General features: G+C 39.6%; 2 protein-coding genes across 2 annotated transcripts; one reads left to right on the top strand and one right to left on the bottom strand.

Moving 5' to 3' along the window:
• The first annotated feature begins 13,648 nt into the window (after nt 1–13,648).
• Nucleotides 13,649–15,373, top strand: OEP16-1 (outer plastid envelope protein 16-1). Its single transcript, XM_079069398.1, has 6 exons — nt 13,649–13,874; nt 13,988–14,039; nt 14,539–14,570; nt 14,752–14,785; nt 14,904–14,971; nt 15,086–15,373. Exons 1-6 carry the CDS (start codon nt 13,761–13,763, stop codon nt 15,224–15,226), a joined length of 441 nt encoding a protein of 146 aa, XP_078925524.1. The 5' UTR covers nt 13,649–13,760; the 3' UTR covers nt 15,227–15,373.
• A 1,153-nt stretch (nt 15,374–16,526) lies between these two features.
• LOC145133870 (metallothionein-like protein type 2) lies at nt 16,527–17,360 on the bottom strand. Its single transcript, XM_079068826.1, has 3 exons — nt 17,198–17,360; nt 16,960–17,037; nt 16,527–16,827 (listed from the first exon to the last, which is right to left on the bottom strand). Exons 1-3 carry the CDS (start codon nt 17,260–17,262, stop codon nt 16,734–16,736), a joined length of 237 nt encoding a protein of 78 aa, XP_078924952.1. The 5' UTR covers nt 17,263–17,360; the 3' UTR covers nt 16,527–16,733.
• Nucleotides 17,361–17,449: the final 89 nt, after the last annotated feature.

Below are 17,449 nucleotides of genomic sequence, written 5' to 3'. Positions count from 1 at the left end.
CTCAGAAAATTGTTGACGAAACGCACAATGCGTATGAATCCGCAATCTCTGTCCTACAGTCAACAATCAACAATCTCCGCAGATCACTATCTTCCAACTTCCACGGTCCTGAAATTCTGCAACTCACCAAGGATATTCATCGTTTGCTCTTCAACCCCGCAATCCCTAACAACCAACAACTTGCGGATGCTCTTAAGGCACAATTTGACCAAGTTTGTGGTAAAATTGACGGTCTTCGTCAATGGCTTGAGGAAGTACCAGTTGCTCCTTCCTCAAGAGGGGGAAGTGAAGACCAAAGACAAAGCTCGGATCAACTCTCTCACCAGCATTCCCATCCGCAACAACAGAGTACCAGTTGCTCCTTCCTCAAGAGGGGGAAGTGAAGACCATAGGAGCTCCCCTGTCATAAATGAAAAAGTTCATACTCCTCAACCTTCTCCTCAAAAGATTCCAACTCATTAATCTCCACCGCAACAACCACCAACTCAAACTCCACGACATTCTCCTGAAAGACCCGAGACTCCCCCTCATTTCAAAAACCTAGCTTCACACATGTCATCAGATCACTCAAACGACTCTCCCACAACAAAACAGAAGAAAGCTGACTGGAGATCAGCTAAATTTGCTGAGATGATTTGGAGGGAAAATGGAGTTGACATTACAATGGATGAATCCCTCATCAACTCATGGGTCAATCCGCACAGAAGATTACAGGATGACGATTACAAGCCCTACCTCACATACGCTGAACCTCCCACTGACGGTTATTGGGATATTCCTATCTCTCCTAACGCCAAATACTTCACTGTGTTTGAGCCCTTTGACCGTAGTATCCCTGATGATAAGAGGTTACCCCTAGAGTTTGAGAGACTCAACAGCTTTCATGCCAAACATGGGTCCTCTATAGAGAGAATCTGGTCAAATGACAGACCCTCCGCAGTCAAGAATTACAAACCTAGAAAGTTCATGAAGGCTGAGTTCATCCAGTACACTCTTACAAGAAGAAGCTCAGACTATGTCCGAACCCAAGCTGACTTCCCTTGCATGAACCCGGAAGAAATCTTCCTGATTTCAAAGGTATTTCAAAATAAGTCTGAGAAGCACCCAAGGATGAAGATCGCTTATGAAAGGGCCTGTACCTTCCTCAAAGAGACTGTGTGCGACTTCGCAAAGATCGATGTTGATATCCACCCTGCACTTGCTCAAAATTCAATCCTCCTCCTCTTGAACCAGCCCCGGTCCTGACTGAAGGCTTTCAAGAAAGATCCCTTGGAGCAACCAACTTCCCGGATCTTGGAGTCATCTTCAAACGATTAAATGATGAAACTAAATACTTCATCCCGATGACTGCCATGAATCGTATGACCCGGAAGCAGTTGGAGATTATTCAGGCCGCAGTCAACAAATCCAAGCATACGACTGCTGAAGTGAAGTGTGAAATATCAAGAAGGATTGCATGGCTCAAAGAAGTCAGGAAGTTCTGGTGGATCCTTATCAAGTTCCTCAAGCTCAACACTTGAAAGAAAAGTTGAAGAGGTCACTTAGGGGGAAATTGTTTGAACATTAAAAGTGACCCTCTTAAACTTAGAAGAGATCCGAAGATGCTTATGGAACCGCAGTCAATTTCTACCCGCAATCAGATCAGCATCCGCAGTCATTGTCATCAGTTCTTAGATTCAGTCTTTTATCTGTTCCTTGTATAAGTACTTTCTTTTATCCGTAGTGCCCTGCGTGGCAACTCAAACAGATTAGGCTGTATGTAATCTTCGAGACTCTATAAATAGAGTTCTCCATTTCTCATTGAATATATCTCTCTTACGCATCTTGAATCTTATTACTCTTCTCTCTCTACTATATTATCACTCAAATATAATCTTAACTCCTTGTAATCTCTCTTGTAGAGCAAGTCTTTTCTAGACTTAATCACTAAGCTTGATCTCACTCACTAACTTGGTCTGATTGCATTCCTTGTTAAGAATCAACTTAAGTGTTTACTTGATATAATACTTGTTGTCTTTTATTTTTCCTTATCTTTCTGCAACTAATCATCTAACTATCTAACTCTAACTTATATTATTGTTGAGCTTTATGATCATTTGAGATTAACTTTAATTTCCGCAATATCAACTTGTTCTAACGTTTGTTCAAGTGTGTCTCTCAAGTTTTTCTTTCAACAATGCTTATATGTTTGTACATGTGATTAGGTACGTTTTTAGTGAGCTCCTTACCTAGTTTGGTATTATTTGACTTAGGAGCGAGTCGGTCGTTTGTCTCTCAGATATTTAGTAAGGAGTTCGGTTTGCCAGTAGGAGAGCTAGAGTGTCCGTTGCGAGACTCTATCGCCAATGAACAGGGGATTTCCGCTTCTTCGATCTATCGGGGTTGCGTATTGGAGATCTTTGGAGTATCTTTCCCGATATACCTAATTCCGATTCCCATGGGGATGTATGTGTGATCATGGGTATGGACTGTCTTAGTCTCTTCGGTGTCATGATCGACTGCGAGGGTCAGCGAGTGGTAGTTCGAACCCCAAGTGGGGGAGAACTGATTGTTTATGGTGAGGGCACCAGATTGGGATCAGGTTTTTGTTCGAAGACCAGGGCTCGGCAGTACATTCAGCACAGGTGTGCGGGTTATCTAGCGTATGTGGTGGATACGCGGGTCAGGGATCAGGTTTCAGTATTAGAGGTTCCAGTGGCCAGAGAGTTTGCTGACGTGTTTCCGGAGGAGTTACTCGGAGTGCATCCGGAGAGGCAGGTTGAGTTTAGTATCGACCTAGTGTCGGGTGCAGCCCCTATCGCCAAGGCACCGTACCGGTTGGCACCACCAGAGATGCGGGAGCTGTCATCACAACTGTAGGAACTATTGGGCAAGCAGTTCATTCGTCCGAGCAGTTCCCTGTGGGGAACTCCGATACTCTTCGTCAGGAATAAGTATGGTTCACACCGAATGTGCATTGATTACCGGGAGTTGAACAAGTTAACGGTGAAAAACCGTTATCCACTCCCGATGATAGATGATCTTTTCGATCAGTTGCATGGAGCATCTTGGTTCTCCAAGATAGACCTGAGGTCCGGGTACCATCAGGTCAGGGTTAGGGAGGAGGACGTGGAGAAGACCACGTTTCGGACTCGTTATGGACACTAAGAGTTCATGGTGATGTCGTTTGGGCTCATCAACGTGCCAATAGTATTTATGGACCTGATGAATCGGGTCTGAAGACCAATGCTCGATCGCTCGGTCATAGTGTTCATATATGATATCTTGGTGTACTCCAAGACCCGAGAGCAGCATGAGGAGCATCTTCGGGAGTTATTGGGAGTTCTGAGGCGAGAACGGCTTTATGCCAAGTTCTCAAAATGCGAGTTTTGGTTACGAGATGTCCAGTTCTTGGGACATCTCGTTAACCAGGAGGGGATTTTGGTCGATCCGGCCAAAATCGAGGAGGTTATGCAGTGGGAGGTTTCGAAATCTCCCTCAGACATCAGGAGCTTTTTGGGATTGGCAGGGTACTACCGGAGATTCATACAGGATTTCTCCAAGATTGTAGTACCCCTCACTCATCTGACGAGGAAGGGGGTGGATTTCCGGTGGGGCCCCGAGCAGCAGAGGGCGTTTGAGACCCTCAGACAACGACTATGCGAGGCTCCAGTCTTGACTCTTCCGGAGGGAGTTGAGGATTTTGTGGTGTTTTGTGATGCATCCATCACGGGACTGGGAGCGGTCCTCATGCAGAGAGGACGGGTGATAGCCTATGCATCGCGGCAGTTGAAGCCGCATGAGACGAGATACCCTACTCATGATCAGGAGTTGGGAGCGGTGATATTCGCTCTCAAGATTTTGAGACATTACCTCTATGGGGTCCGTTGTACCATTTACACGGATCACAAGAGCCTGAGACACATCATGGATCAGCCGAACCTGAACATGAGACAACGCAGATGGCTGTATGTAGTCAAGGACTACGACTATGAGATCCTTTACCACCCAGGTAAACCGAACGTGATTACGGACGTTATGAGCCGTAAGTCAGATGGATCTTCTACTCCAGTGACATGCATGAGGATTTCAGTGGATTCTCCACTTGTGGGCTTTATCAGGGAAGCCCAGGCATAGGGTATGCGTCAGGAGAATTGGAAGCTTGAGAGGATTAGGGGTGAGAACACCCGGTTTGTTCAGGATAGTCGGGGATTATTGACCTGTTACGGTCGGGTCTGGGTTCCGATGTCCGGTGGGGTCAGACGGACTATTTTGGAGGAGGCTCATAAGTCTCACTTCTCTATTCACCCGGGGGCCACCAAGATGTATCAGGACTTGCGATTGAGTTACTGGTGGCCGTGCATGAAGCGAGAAATCGCTTGGTATGTTGAGAGGTGCTTGACATGCAGGATGGTTAAGGCCGAGCACCAGAGGCCACATGGAAATCTACAGCCTTTGGATATTCCCATGTGGAAATGGGAGCAGATCACGATGGACTTCATCACCAAGATGTCGAGAACAGCGAAGGGGTTCGACACTATTTGGGTCATCGTGGATCGATTGACCAATAGTGCTCATTTTCTGCCCATTCGGGAGAGCTCATCGGCCGAGAAGTTGGCCGATGTGTATATACGCGAGATTGTCGCTCGTCATGGGGTTTCGGTCTCTATCGTCTCAGACCGTGATGTTCGGTTTACCTCCTGAGTTTCGCAGAAGTTCCACGAGGAACTGGGCACACGGCTGCACTTCAGTACAACCTATCATCCGCAGACGGACGGCCAGAGTAAGCGGACCATACAGACTCTTAAGGATGTGTTGAGGGCCTGCGTCATTGACTTTGGTGGGAGCTGGGACTCCTACCTACCCCTCACAGAGTTCTCCTACAACAACAGCTTTCACTCCATCATTGGTGCTCCACCTTATGAGCTGTTGTATGGACGGAGATGCCGCACCCCAATCTGTTGGGGTAAGGTGGGTCACAGGGTGATGGGTCGGACCGAGGTAGTCCTGCATACTACCGAGATGATTCAGCAAATTAGACAGCGGCTGCAGACCGCACAGAGTTGGCAGAAGAGCTATGCCGACCGGCACCGATCTGAGTTTGAGTTTCAGGTCGGTGACATGGTACTCCTGAAGGTCTCACCCTTGAAGGGTGTGATCCGCTTCAGGAAGAGGGGGAAATTGGGTCCCCGATACATTGGACCGTTCCGGATCATTGCCAGGGTTGGCAAGGTGGCATATAGACTTGAGCTACCAGAGGAGCTTTGTCAGATCCACAGTACTTTCCACGTTTCACAGTTGCGGAAGTGCATTCTGGGCGAGGAGGCGGTAGTGTTATTAGATGATATTCAGGTCGATGAGCGTCTGAATTATGTAGAGAGGCCTGTAGCCGTTCTGGAGAGGAAAGTGAAGGTTCAACGGAATAAGGAAGTACCTTTGGTAAAGGTACAATGGGAGCACCGGAGGGGATCTGAGTGGACTTGGGAGCCGGAGGCTGAGATGCGGGAGCATTACCCGGACTTGTTCACCGCAGCAGACTTCGAGGATGAAGTCTAGTTCAAGTGGGGGAGAATTGTAACACGCTGACTCTCAGGTATAAAATTTACAACTTTATTTCCATTTTAAAGGGTCTACTCGACGAGTTGGATGCCCTGAATCGTCGAGTAGGAACAAAATCAGTCGCGTGTTTTAAATGACCAACTCGACGAGTCGGAGGACACGACTCGACGAGTTGGAGCTGTTGGATGAAACCCTAATTTCCAGGGTATTGCACCCTATTTAAAGGGTCATTAGCCTCCCTTACAGCCCCCCTTGAGCTCAGAAACCCTAATTCGTGTTTACTCTCCATATTTGTGTGATTTAAGCTTGGAAGGTGGATCTTGGTGAGAAGGACTTGAAGTTCAAGAAGCTAGGAACAAGGAGAAGCTGTAGATCTGAACTCTATTCCATCTTAGCATCACATTGAAGTTAACAAGTCGTTACCTTGGCTCTCCATTAGCTAGATCTCTTCATTCATGGGTGTAGAACCCTTTTTAGTGGATTGTGGTGGTATATCCGGTTTTGGGGCGAGATCTGAGGTTGCAACTTCAGATCTGGACTCCTTAAGCCCCTTATTTTCATAAAGTCTCGGCCTTTGTCAATCTATGGCCTTCCCTTTGCCTTAAGCTTCTTCTTTAGCTTGGTTTTGGTTCATAAGACCTTGCATGCACGTAAAGTTTGCAACTTTACGTGATAGCTAGGCCCTAGGAGGCTAGATCTACCATTTAGAGCTTTGGAATGGCTCGAAATCATCTAGACAAGAAATGGACTGTGTGAACTTGACGAGTCGGGTAAGCCGACTCGACGAGTCAGTTAGGGTTTTCCCCGACTTCTGGACACGCATAGACTCGACGAGTTGGTTGGAAACTCGGCGAGTCAGTGATGGTTTATGACCTTCTGAACTCTTAAGGAACTCGACGAGTTGCTAGCTGCACTCGACGAGTTGGGTCAACATGAATTATTGACTTTGACCGTTGACTTTGACTTAGACCAAGGGTTGACCAGTTTGACCTCAGGGGGTATTTTGGTAATTTGGGAATTTATGGAAGGGAGTCACCAGTGGTTGTAGGTGTTGGACTTGGTGCTGGATTTGGAGGAGTTTGACTTTATCACTTCGAGCTACTTGCGAGGTGAGTTATCCACATTATATCAACAGGGTCTAAGGCACCAATGTCGGCCCTTATTGGATTTGTATCCGGGTTTATTGCATGATATGCTTATTGATTTACATCCTGGTAGTTAGGATGGTGGTATGCTTACGGACCTGGTAAGGTCGGTATCCTGGTATATAGGATGATGCTATACTTAGTGACCTGGTTAGGTCGGTATCCTGGTATATAGGATGTTAGTGACCGGTTAGGTCTGTATCCTGGTTATAGGATGATGTTATGATTAATGATCTGTTAGATCGATTTGACTGTTATATATGTTAGCGTATGATATTATGTGCACATGTTTATTTGATTGGGGGATTGGGTTGAGGCGGTCCTACTTTGTGCTGAAGGCCAACATACTCAGGGCGGTCCGGATAGACTACAGGCCCAGGAGGGCATGTTGGTAAAACCGAAGGCCCGGCGAGCGGTCCGGATAGGCTGTAGGCCCTGTGAGGCGGTCCAGACGTGCCGAAGGCTCGGAGAGCGGTCCAGATAGGCTGAAGGCCTGCGAGGCGGTCCAGTCAGGCTGAAGGCTCATTATGCATGTTGTTTGGTTATATGTTATTGATATGTTTTATGGCGTTAGTATTTTGGGGGTAACTCATTAAGCCTTCGAGCTTACATTTATCGATTATTATTTCAGGTACTTCTGATGATCGTGGGAAGGCGAAGGCGTGATCGTACAGCTCTTCATATTTCATGATTTTATGATTGATTCTGGGATACTCTGACATTATTCTATTTTGGAAACAAGTTTTGTAATAATCGTTGGTTTTGAAAATGTTTTAAAAAGTTTAAATTTGGCATGATTTTTATGAGTGTTACATATATTGTCCTAACTGTATACAATTTTATTTAAACATACACTTAGCAAATAATTCCACCAACATAGATTCCAAATAAGACATGACATCCAATTCCTACAAGGCTACAAGGCATCACAAATCAGACCATTCTATCATGCAATTCCTGAAGGTATCCTTAGCGTTATCCTAGCATGCAAACATTCTATAACATATAACATATCAACATGTATGGGTATTTTGGGAATCACTTACTTGAGCTCGACTGATTGCACGGATCACACCCCTTTCTTTTGTAAAAATCTTGTTGGAAAATTTATTTTCTTTTAAATAAATTATCAATTCCTCGGTTTGAGTTCAGACACTCCATAGAGTGTGCCCGAATCCCTCAAACCAAGGCTCCGATACCAACTTGTAACGTCCCAAAAATGTAAGTAAAAATTTTCATTTTTAAACCATCAAGTCATACAACCATGTATTCCAAAACCAATGTCACACCCTAAAACCGGAACGACGGAAACGTTCAGGGGTGGAGGACGTCATGTACAGTATCACAACAAAGCATAGTAGTAAACAAGCAACAACATCATCCATTGCATTAATAATATAATTTCATACAAGTGTGTTCTGTGAAGTTTATAAGACACCAAAAATGTAAATCAAAAATAAGAGATGAGTCTTGAACGGGCTCCATCTTCTCAAAACCTGGCATCGGTACCTATCTACTGATGACCTGAGAATACAAGTTATTTTGAAAGAGTTTATCAGCTTTAAAGCTGGTAAGTTCATAAGCATTTTAGTGTCGTTGTTTGTATGAAAATGTTAGTAAGTACTTGATGTATAAGTTTGTAAATGTTTGTAAATGTTTGAATCTCCTAGAAAATCCTATATTTTCTACTAAACGTAGCCTTCTACCAAGGCATCAAATGATATGTATGTTTGTTTCTTGTAAGAGTGTATATTTTCCCAAGTGTGACTATCATTAACCAAAAATATAGTTTTACATTACCTTTTATGTGAAAAGATCACAATGTGAATGCAATGGGGAAATAATAAAGTACTGTAGTGTTGTATTATAGTAACTACTGTTGTACTTTCTACCTTAAACCAATTGATATTTAAGGTATGATGTGACCTGATTGTACCATACTATCGACTAATAACACGACGATGAAATACGTTGGAAGGTATGACATTTGGCACCCGTAGACTTGCAAGTCCCACTGTAGCGAACAACAAGGTGTAGGATAGTCAATCCAGTATAGATTTTTACACAAATTCACGCTCTCCCTCTAGGAGATTCTGGCTACAAATCGAGACATGATAGGTGATGCCATGCCCCGAACGATGGTTCACATTTATGTTATTGTATACTTGTATATGTAATGTATGTACTAGTTGTATTGTATGTTCTCTCTGTCTAGTATGTATGTATGTTCTCTTAGTTTCTCATAATAGTATGTTCTCTTGTATAATGTATAGTACGTACTAGCTGTGTTGTATGTTCTCTCTGTCTAGTATGTATGACTCATGTATGAACTGACTCTTTGTATGTTTCATTGTTCTTGAAATAGTATTAGTAACTTCCTAAACTATACCTATTATAGTTTACTAGTAATGTTGTTTGTATGAATGAACATGATTGTATACCCTTGCTACCCAAAGGAATTGAACTGAATTAAGGAACTTTTATATCTATATACATATACATAATATATAACTAAGATTCAAACGACCTTCGGACAAACAACCGATACCCTAAGTCCACAACCAAACAAGGAACAGGAAGTAAGGTGAGCTATCAGTCCTAAGTCCTTTCAATCCTACTTATATAAATATATCTATATAGATACACATTTGACAAAATATAAGTTTAAAAGAGTTTAATAAAAGTATTTAACATGTAAAAGAGTTTGTAAAACGATTTGAAGTAGTTTGTTTGATAACACAGTTTGAAAAGTAAGAAAATCCACTTGTTTGGTAGTTATTAATCATATATGATTGATATAATAACTATAATAGTTCAACTTGTATTCCCCCCCCCCCCATAAAAGCATTTAAAATCATTTAAAAGGTTGATTAAGGGGTATGAACTCACCTGTAGTGAGTGGTTTGGATGAACGGATGGTATAGGATGCTAAGTGTCAAGTGAAGACTTGAACACACACACGGATCCTATTTAACATATAATGACACATATATGTATCTAATTAGTCAATTAACAACTAATTAAGCAAGTGAAGACACCCTAGGACATGGAAAACACTTTAATTCAAGTGCTAGAAGTACCAAAGGGTTGCATCTAAGGGAAGTATGGCCTCTCATTGGAGTTTATGGCCAATATGGATGCATCACATGAGTTTACGGCCAAGGGGTAAACCCCCATGAGTTTACGGCCGTAAACTCATGGTAATTTGTACCAAGTTGTGATATAAGGTCTTACAAGTCATTTGGAAGTGTTCTTATGTTCAAGTCTAAACCTTAGGAAGGAATGGTGGCACATATGCACCACTAACTAGTGTTTACGGCCCAAGGTGATTGCCTTGGCCGTAAACACCATTTGTTCTTGGTTCTTTTGATGTTTAAGGTCCTATACTTTTCTTGGAAGTATTCTATACTTGGTTCCAAGGCTTTGGAAGGGATTAGGGCTCATTTTTCCCCCTTAATTAGGGTTTACGGCCCAAGGAGATTGCCTTGGCCGTAAACACCTTTTGATCTTGTTTTCTTCATGTTTTCTAGGTGTAAACTAAGTGATTCAAGCATATAACAAGCTAAGGCAAGAGTACTTACATTATAGAAGCTTGTAAGGGTGTTTAAGGTCCAAGAACACTAGTGTGTGTTCTTGGTGTTCTTGGTGAAATGAAGAACACTTGAAGATCTATCAAAATGAAGAGATTTCATGGATGAAATCATGTACAATCACTAGATATTGAAGTATATCAACTAATCAAGGAAAGAATCACTTACAAAGTTGAAGATCTTAGTGAAAAATCGGATGATACTTAAGAGAGAATGACTTCTAGGCTTGAAAATGGTAAAAATGACTAAAATGGCTAAGTGTCATATTTATACCTTAGAGTTTACGGCCGTAAACTCCATTTTATGGCCGTAAACTCCAAACTCTTGGAGTTTTGAGACTAAATGTTGCACATTAAACTCTAGAGTATACTTCCTATAATTACCTCTTGAAGGACTAGTCTTTAGAACACTCTAACATACTCTAAATTGTGCTAAAAGTTAGCAGAAACAAGTCTGGCTTAGATTGAAGTGAATGATTGTACAAGATAGAAATTTCGAGTTGTCACAACCAACAAGGTAAAAATATATTTTGCAAACATCAGAGTAAATCAAAAGTAATCAGCACGGAAAAGCCATCGGGGGATGTGGTGCAGTCAAGCCAGGCCCTTCCTTTTGGAATTGGAAGTACCTGAAAATGTTTAAACCGCAAATCGTAAGCACAAAGCTTACCGAGCTCCCCAAAATACCCCACACGACAATGCATATACAAAACATGCATACAAGGCCCACAATATAAAACTGGATTGCCCCTGGCCCACACTCTCCCGACTGGATTGCCCTGGGTTTGTTGGCCTACAACATAAAATTGTACCACCTCAACCCAACCGCACTATGTCGACATATGAGAAACTCACCCGAATTGAAGAACTGAAGATGCACAACAATACCCTCACACCTTGCACTACTTAATCACACGAATCGACTATCACCAAGACAGTTAAATCCTCAATTAACAACCCAAAACCTCCAAGTTTGACCCTAGGTCAAACTAGTCAAAAGTCAACGGTTAAGGGTCCACAAAATGAACGCCACGTCGTGGGCCCTCCTTGGCCACGCCGTAGGAACACAAGGTCAAAAGTCAACATGCAGGACATTGCCACGTCATGGGCCCCCCTTGGCCATGTCGTAGTAATGCCATGATGAATCAGTCATAAATCTAAACTTCGCCACTCCGTGGCTATCCATTGGCCATGTCGTGGCTACTAGAAAAATGCCAAAAAATCTCCATTAAATGCTTAATCCTTACAGATCAATGCTCATACTTCTAGATCTACTTCTTCTCAATGACTTAATGGATAAAGTTTCTAACTTTATCCAGTAGGACTCAACTCCATGGCAAAATCTTAAACCCTAAGTCCATTAAGCTCTTAATACGACCAAAATTTGAACATGAAACTAAGTAGAACTAGATCCTATATTTGCGTCATGGGGATCTAATTATGTTTTTAGAAGCGAATGTCCGAATCTTATTAAACCTTAAAAAGCATGTCATAAAAACCGGCTAGTAAGTAAAGTCTAATTTTGTGCTTAAGTAAGTGGATCCAATTTTATATTTTAAAGCAGTTATAGTTGACAATTTAAATGAGGTTTTATATTATGGTATGATCTATGTTTTTATTTAGATCCAAATATTATTAACTTTCACCTATGCAAAAAAAAAAAAAAAAAAAAAAAAACCCTTAAATTTTCACTAAAATTTGCTAAAACATATTATATTTGGGGTTCCTATGACATTTTTGTAGTAGTATGTTTATCCCGATATTCTAATCAACAACAATTAAGTTGGTGTTCAATAGTGAATTGTCTAAGATATGTTCATTCATATGCTAGATGTCGAGAATGCATTTACGCAAGAACGCACAACAAACTATATGCATCAATCTACAGGTTCAACACTATTTTCATTTACCCAATGGACCGACATTGGTGCATTCGACCCACAAGTACAATAAGGAGATGCACCTCAATCCGAAGATAGCCAAAACTCACACACACGCTGCTGCTACGAAAGCTCCTCACACTGAACCAATCAAAACCAACCCTAATCAATAATTAGAGTAATAACCCATCATCAAGGTCCATTTCATATTCTCTTTCACTAAGGGTAAAACCGTAAAATACCATTTTACCCTTCCAAGGCTAAACCCACCCAACTTGGCCGAAAGCCCCAAATGACATATTTTTCCTCTTGGGAGTACGCCATGCGTACACCATAAGTACGCCCCATGCACGATGTTTCCACAGAAGAGAAAACGGAACAAACCCATTACGCGTTATGTACTCTAGGAGTACGCACACCATGCGTACTCAAGTAGCTACCAAAATTTATATTAATACCATTTGTCCAATTCTCAGATCGGCACAAACCCTAGTTCCAAACCTTCACAAAATGACCAACGATCCATGCATTGAAGGAATATAACCATCAAGATTAGATTTTTATGCCATAAGAACCTCAGAAACATCAAGAAATGTTAAACCTAAATCTGATCTAACTTTTCCCTTAACAAATTCGCCGAGTTTTCAGAGCTGCATTCATGTCTGCAGGTCACGCTCACACACAAGTTCGGTGAATTTGGCCTACATAATCCAAGATTCGCACCCCCCTGCATGCGGGTAGTAGTTGGAGTAAAACCACATGTACAAGCTTGTAAGTCTATCATACATTCAAGCTTATAACCACACTAGAGTATGGTCTTTCTCCCAATGTGGGATTCATTCTCACACCCACTTTACTTGCTAACTTTTATTCTCAAATACCCAACTTTGAGTATCGATATCTTATTCACATATACTTCATTTTGGACATACGATATATCGTTTTGACTCTCCCACGGAGTAGAACACAAACCCACTTAGAGTTAATTATATATACAACATATATATATATATATATATATATATATATATATATATATATATATATATATATATATATATATATATATATATTAAAATTTCCAACATACCTATAATAATATATAGTTTTTTATAATGTTTTGTGAGTGATCCTATGTGTTTGAGATTATTTTCTTAAATTGAAAATAACAAAAAGAAGTTTTATCTAACTCTATATTATTATAAACGATCCAAATTTAAATTCATACAAAATATGAGACTCATGTCGATTTCGCTCAATACTAGAGTTAATATGTAACTATAATTGCAGTGTATTTATTCAGCTTAAATCAAACTACCTATATAATAGAATAAACCAAGAAAAACAAAACGATTTAGTATAAATAATTTCTCTTTGATACGAATCTAGGCCATGTCGACGAAATTTACAATTTTAATGAATTCACACTTTAAATAAAACTTCATCTATATTCAATACAGCTAATAAAGTGGTAGATTTTGTGGTGCACAAGTAACGTGAGTACATGACAAATTGTGTATGATTTACTCTTAAATCCTCGCGGCAAATCGAATCAAAGGTACAAACTACAAACCGTTACTGTGTGCTACAGAAATCCAACAACTGAAGATGCCGAGCAAGACCTTCGCAGGTTCATTATCTTCTCCCAAGGTCGACGTCGTCATCGACACGGGAAATCCCCTCCTCAATCACACCGTCGATGGCTTCTTGAAGATCGGAACTGTTCGTATTCATTATCATTTCCCCTAATTAACTATCTATTCACTGTTTGTGCTTTCTGTCTCCAAATTAGGTCTTGGTAGTTCTAATTTGGATTGTTATAATTCGCATTTCAGGTTGCCGTTGCAAAAACACTTGTGGAGGAGACTTACCATGTGGTTCAACGAGGTTTTATCGTCTCTGATTTGATTTCGCTTCCTTTTCTTGTGTCTCATTTGCATCACTTGTGATCATCCAAAGTCGGTTACTTATTGCTTGCGTCGTCGCCGTTGATGACTAGTTTTAAGCGTTCTACTTCTGTTGTAGCAATTGGGGGTAACTTGTTTATGAATCCAGAAGCTGAGAGGCATTCTGTGTTTCTAATTTTGATGTTAAACCTACTTCCTTTCAAATGCATTTCGACACAGATCTTTTAGCAAATTAATACTTGTTATGAAGTTCGATGTCGCTATGAGAACTTTGAAGTTGATTCTTAACTTGTTTAACATCAAAACTCGAAAGTTCAGACCAAAATTTTGAAATTTATACCAAATTTTGAAAGGATGAGCAGTGGATCTCGACTTAATAGTCAGCAGAAATTCCATAATCAGATGTCGACTTGGGTGCTTTACTCAAATACCTTTCCTTGTCTTTAATTTGATTGTGTTTCTTGATGTTCGTTTTTCAGGGAGTCTTTCAAAACATAACCTTGAGGACTCGGTGAGATACTAAGATCTCTATACATCATATTTTGTTTTGAATTATTAATCATTAACTACTTGCAAATTTAGTCACTTATCCATAAGATAATTGTTCTTTTTCTTTATGCTTTTGTGGCTCCCAAATTATATAAAAATCTAGTGAAAATGAGAACTCTAAACAGCCATTATTAATATTGCAGTTGAAGAAGATGTGTAAAGAAGGCGCATACTGGGGTACGATTTAAAAGAATCTTGTTTTCGTAATTATCGTATAGTTATTTAGAGCATCTATCTCCTTTATATTGTAGCCTGAAATAGAAAAATACTTAGATTCCTTTACTTTCCTTAACAGGAGCTGTTGCTGGACTTTACGTGGGAATGGAGTATGGTGTTGAAAGAGTCCGTGGCACTAGAGACTGGGTAATCATTTTATAATTTATGTGGTGTTACATAAAACATTTGTCTTTTTCTCAAAGATTTTTTCATCTAAATTGTTTTTTTTTTTTTTTTTTTTAAAAAAAAAATGATATATAGAAAAATGCAATGGTTGCTGGAGCGGTGACTGGAGCAATCGTGTCGGCAGTGACCAACAGCAAAGGTGAGAAAGTTGTGATGGATGCCATCACAGGAGGTGCAGTTGCAACTGGTGTAGAGATCATCAAATATCTTACATAGTTTGTGTTTTAATTGCAAGTGTTTGTTGATGACACAATTTCAGATACCTTCTTCTAATCTTTTGGTAAAATGTATCTCATGTTACATTATTTATGATGATACATGCCTTCTAATAAATGAGGAAGGTTCATGTTTTTATGTTGTTAATTCTTTGGTCACCACCTCCCTTTATCAATAGAATAAAAGTAGATAAATCATATCGAGTATCGACATCTTCCTACCCACTAAAATAGAGATAAGATATTTTTTTTTTGTTTTTAATTCAATCTTTTTGACATTTTTCTAGCCACTATTTTAGAATATAGATCAATCATGAATGGAACAAAAATATCTGCTAGAGTTTTGTTTATAGTCAATTATTATAAAGTTTGATCATCACATGACTAAAAACTTGGCATCTTGGATATGGTTTCAATATCTTATAAAAAGTATGAGGTAAGCAACAACTAATAGAAAATTATTCTCATTCAAAGATCTGATGCATACTAATATACAAGTATTTCCATAGAGAAACACACTCGCTAAAATATCCAAAACCTTCGTCTCTGTTATTGGACAAGAAGACAAAAATTGCAAACTTCAATTATTTGAGAATTTACTTGTTTTAGAATAACGGCTCACACAAACACTTTTAACAACTAATATTTTACATCTTTTGATCAAACTGGAACCTTTTGAGAACATCTTAACAATATCTGAATATCTTGATACCATTAAGCTATAATCCATATTTAGTATTTGATATCAGAAAACGCATCAAAATGATTTTTGGATATGCTACGGCCTATGAAGCTAGACACTCTTTTGTTCAAAGCTAAATTAATTTGACTATATATGGTGTTTAGGGTTATGATATCCATAATTGAAATTATATATATATATATATATATATATATATATATATATATATATATATATATATATATATATATATATATATATAATTTCAATTATATATATATATATATATATATATATATATATATATATATTCTAAGTAATCATGAAATTACTTGACTTATTTTAATTTTACTAGGTAACGACTAATATGACCATCTATTTTTGGTACATTGAACATTACAAAATGACAGTTTCTTATCAAATTGCTTTACTAGTGATCCTTACAATAGTTTCCTAAAAGATTCCTATTTTTTTTTCAACGAAATTATCTGTTTAGCAATAAATAACTTTGCAAAATCCAAATTTCAAAATATAAAGTCATTTTATGATATTCATATATTTGATAAACCAAAAATTTGAACCCGAACCAACACAAACTTTTGATTAAAACAAGTAAAGAGATTATCAGATCATGATCATATATTTCATACATGTTAATTCTTCTTTCATACAGAATCATTGCATATATATAATTCTCAATTACTCATAGTAGTTCAATAGACCAATATGTGTTGGGATATTATTTTATTTTTCACTACAGTATGAGAAACATGGAGACATACAACACATGAACTGAAAGATGGATGTTTATTTGGGTCGATGAGCCTTAACAGTTGCAAGGATCACACTTGCAGTTTCCTCCACACTTGCACCCTTGTGCACCTTCAGCTACAAAGCTTCCTTCACTTCCATCATCATACCTTCACATTCACATGATTCAAACCTCAATCAGCTTAAACTAACACAATCTTATATATATGTTGATATTGATAATTCTCACGACTAATTAAGAACATATTGAAGCTGTAGATCATGAGAGATGTGCTACTTACATCTTCTTTGGTGCAACACCGTCGACGATCATCACGGTGGCAGTAGTGGAGGTCTCGATGTTAGGATACATCCCGCATCTGCAAACAAAAGTTCAGTTTCTGTTGATTATTTTTTTCTCAAGGTTCCAGAAAGTTCATATTAATACTCCATTAAAACACGAAAAATTTGATACCAGAGATGATATATACTGTTTTTCTCTAGCTAAATCGCGTAAAAGAATTGAAGAAAAGTAATTACCCGTTGCAGCTGCTGCCGCAAGAGCAGCTTGAGCCACATCCGCACTTTCCGCTGCAGCAAGACATGATCGATCCGGAGGGTTTGGAGTTGATTCGAAGAGATTGATGATTAATGTGTTTTGATCGAATTCGCTTAAAGCTTGGTGGGTCTAATGGTGTGATTATTGAGCTCCATTTATAGAGCAAGAGGGATGAACAGAGTGGCTGTCGACCGTACACGTGTGCATCGGTGTATGGATATCTTTCATCTATC

Source organism: Lactuca virosa, chromosome 8 (assembly GCF_052849685.1).
Source record: "Lactuca virosa cultivar CGN04683 chromosome 8, Lactuca_virosa_CGN04683_v6, whole genome shotgun sequence".
NCBI classification, from domain to species: Eukaryota; Viridiplantae; Streptophyta; class Magnoliopsida; order Asterales; family Asteraceae; genus Lactuca; species Lactuca virosa.
This window is presented reverse-complemented; position numbering and strand designations above follow the sequence as displayed.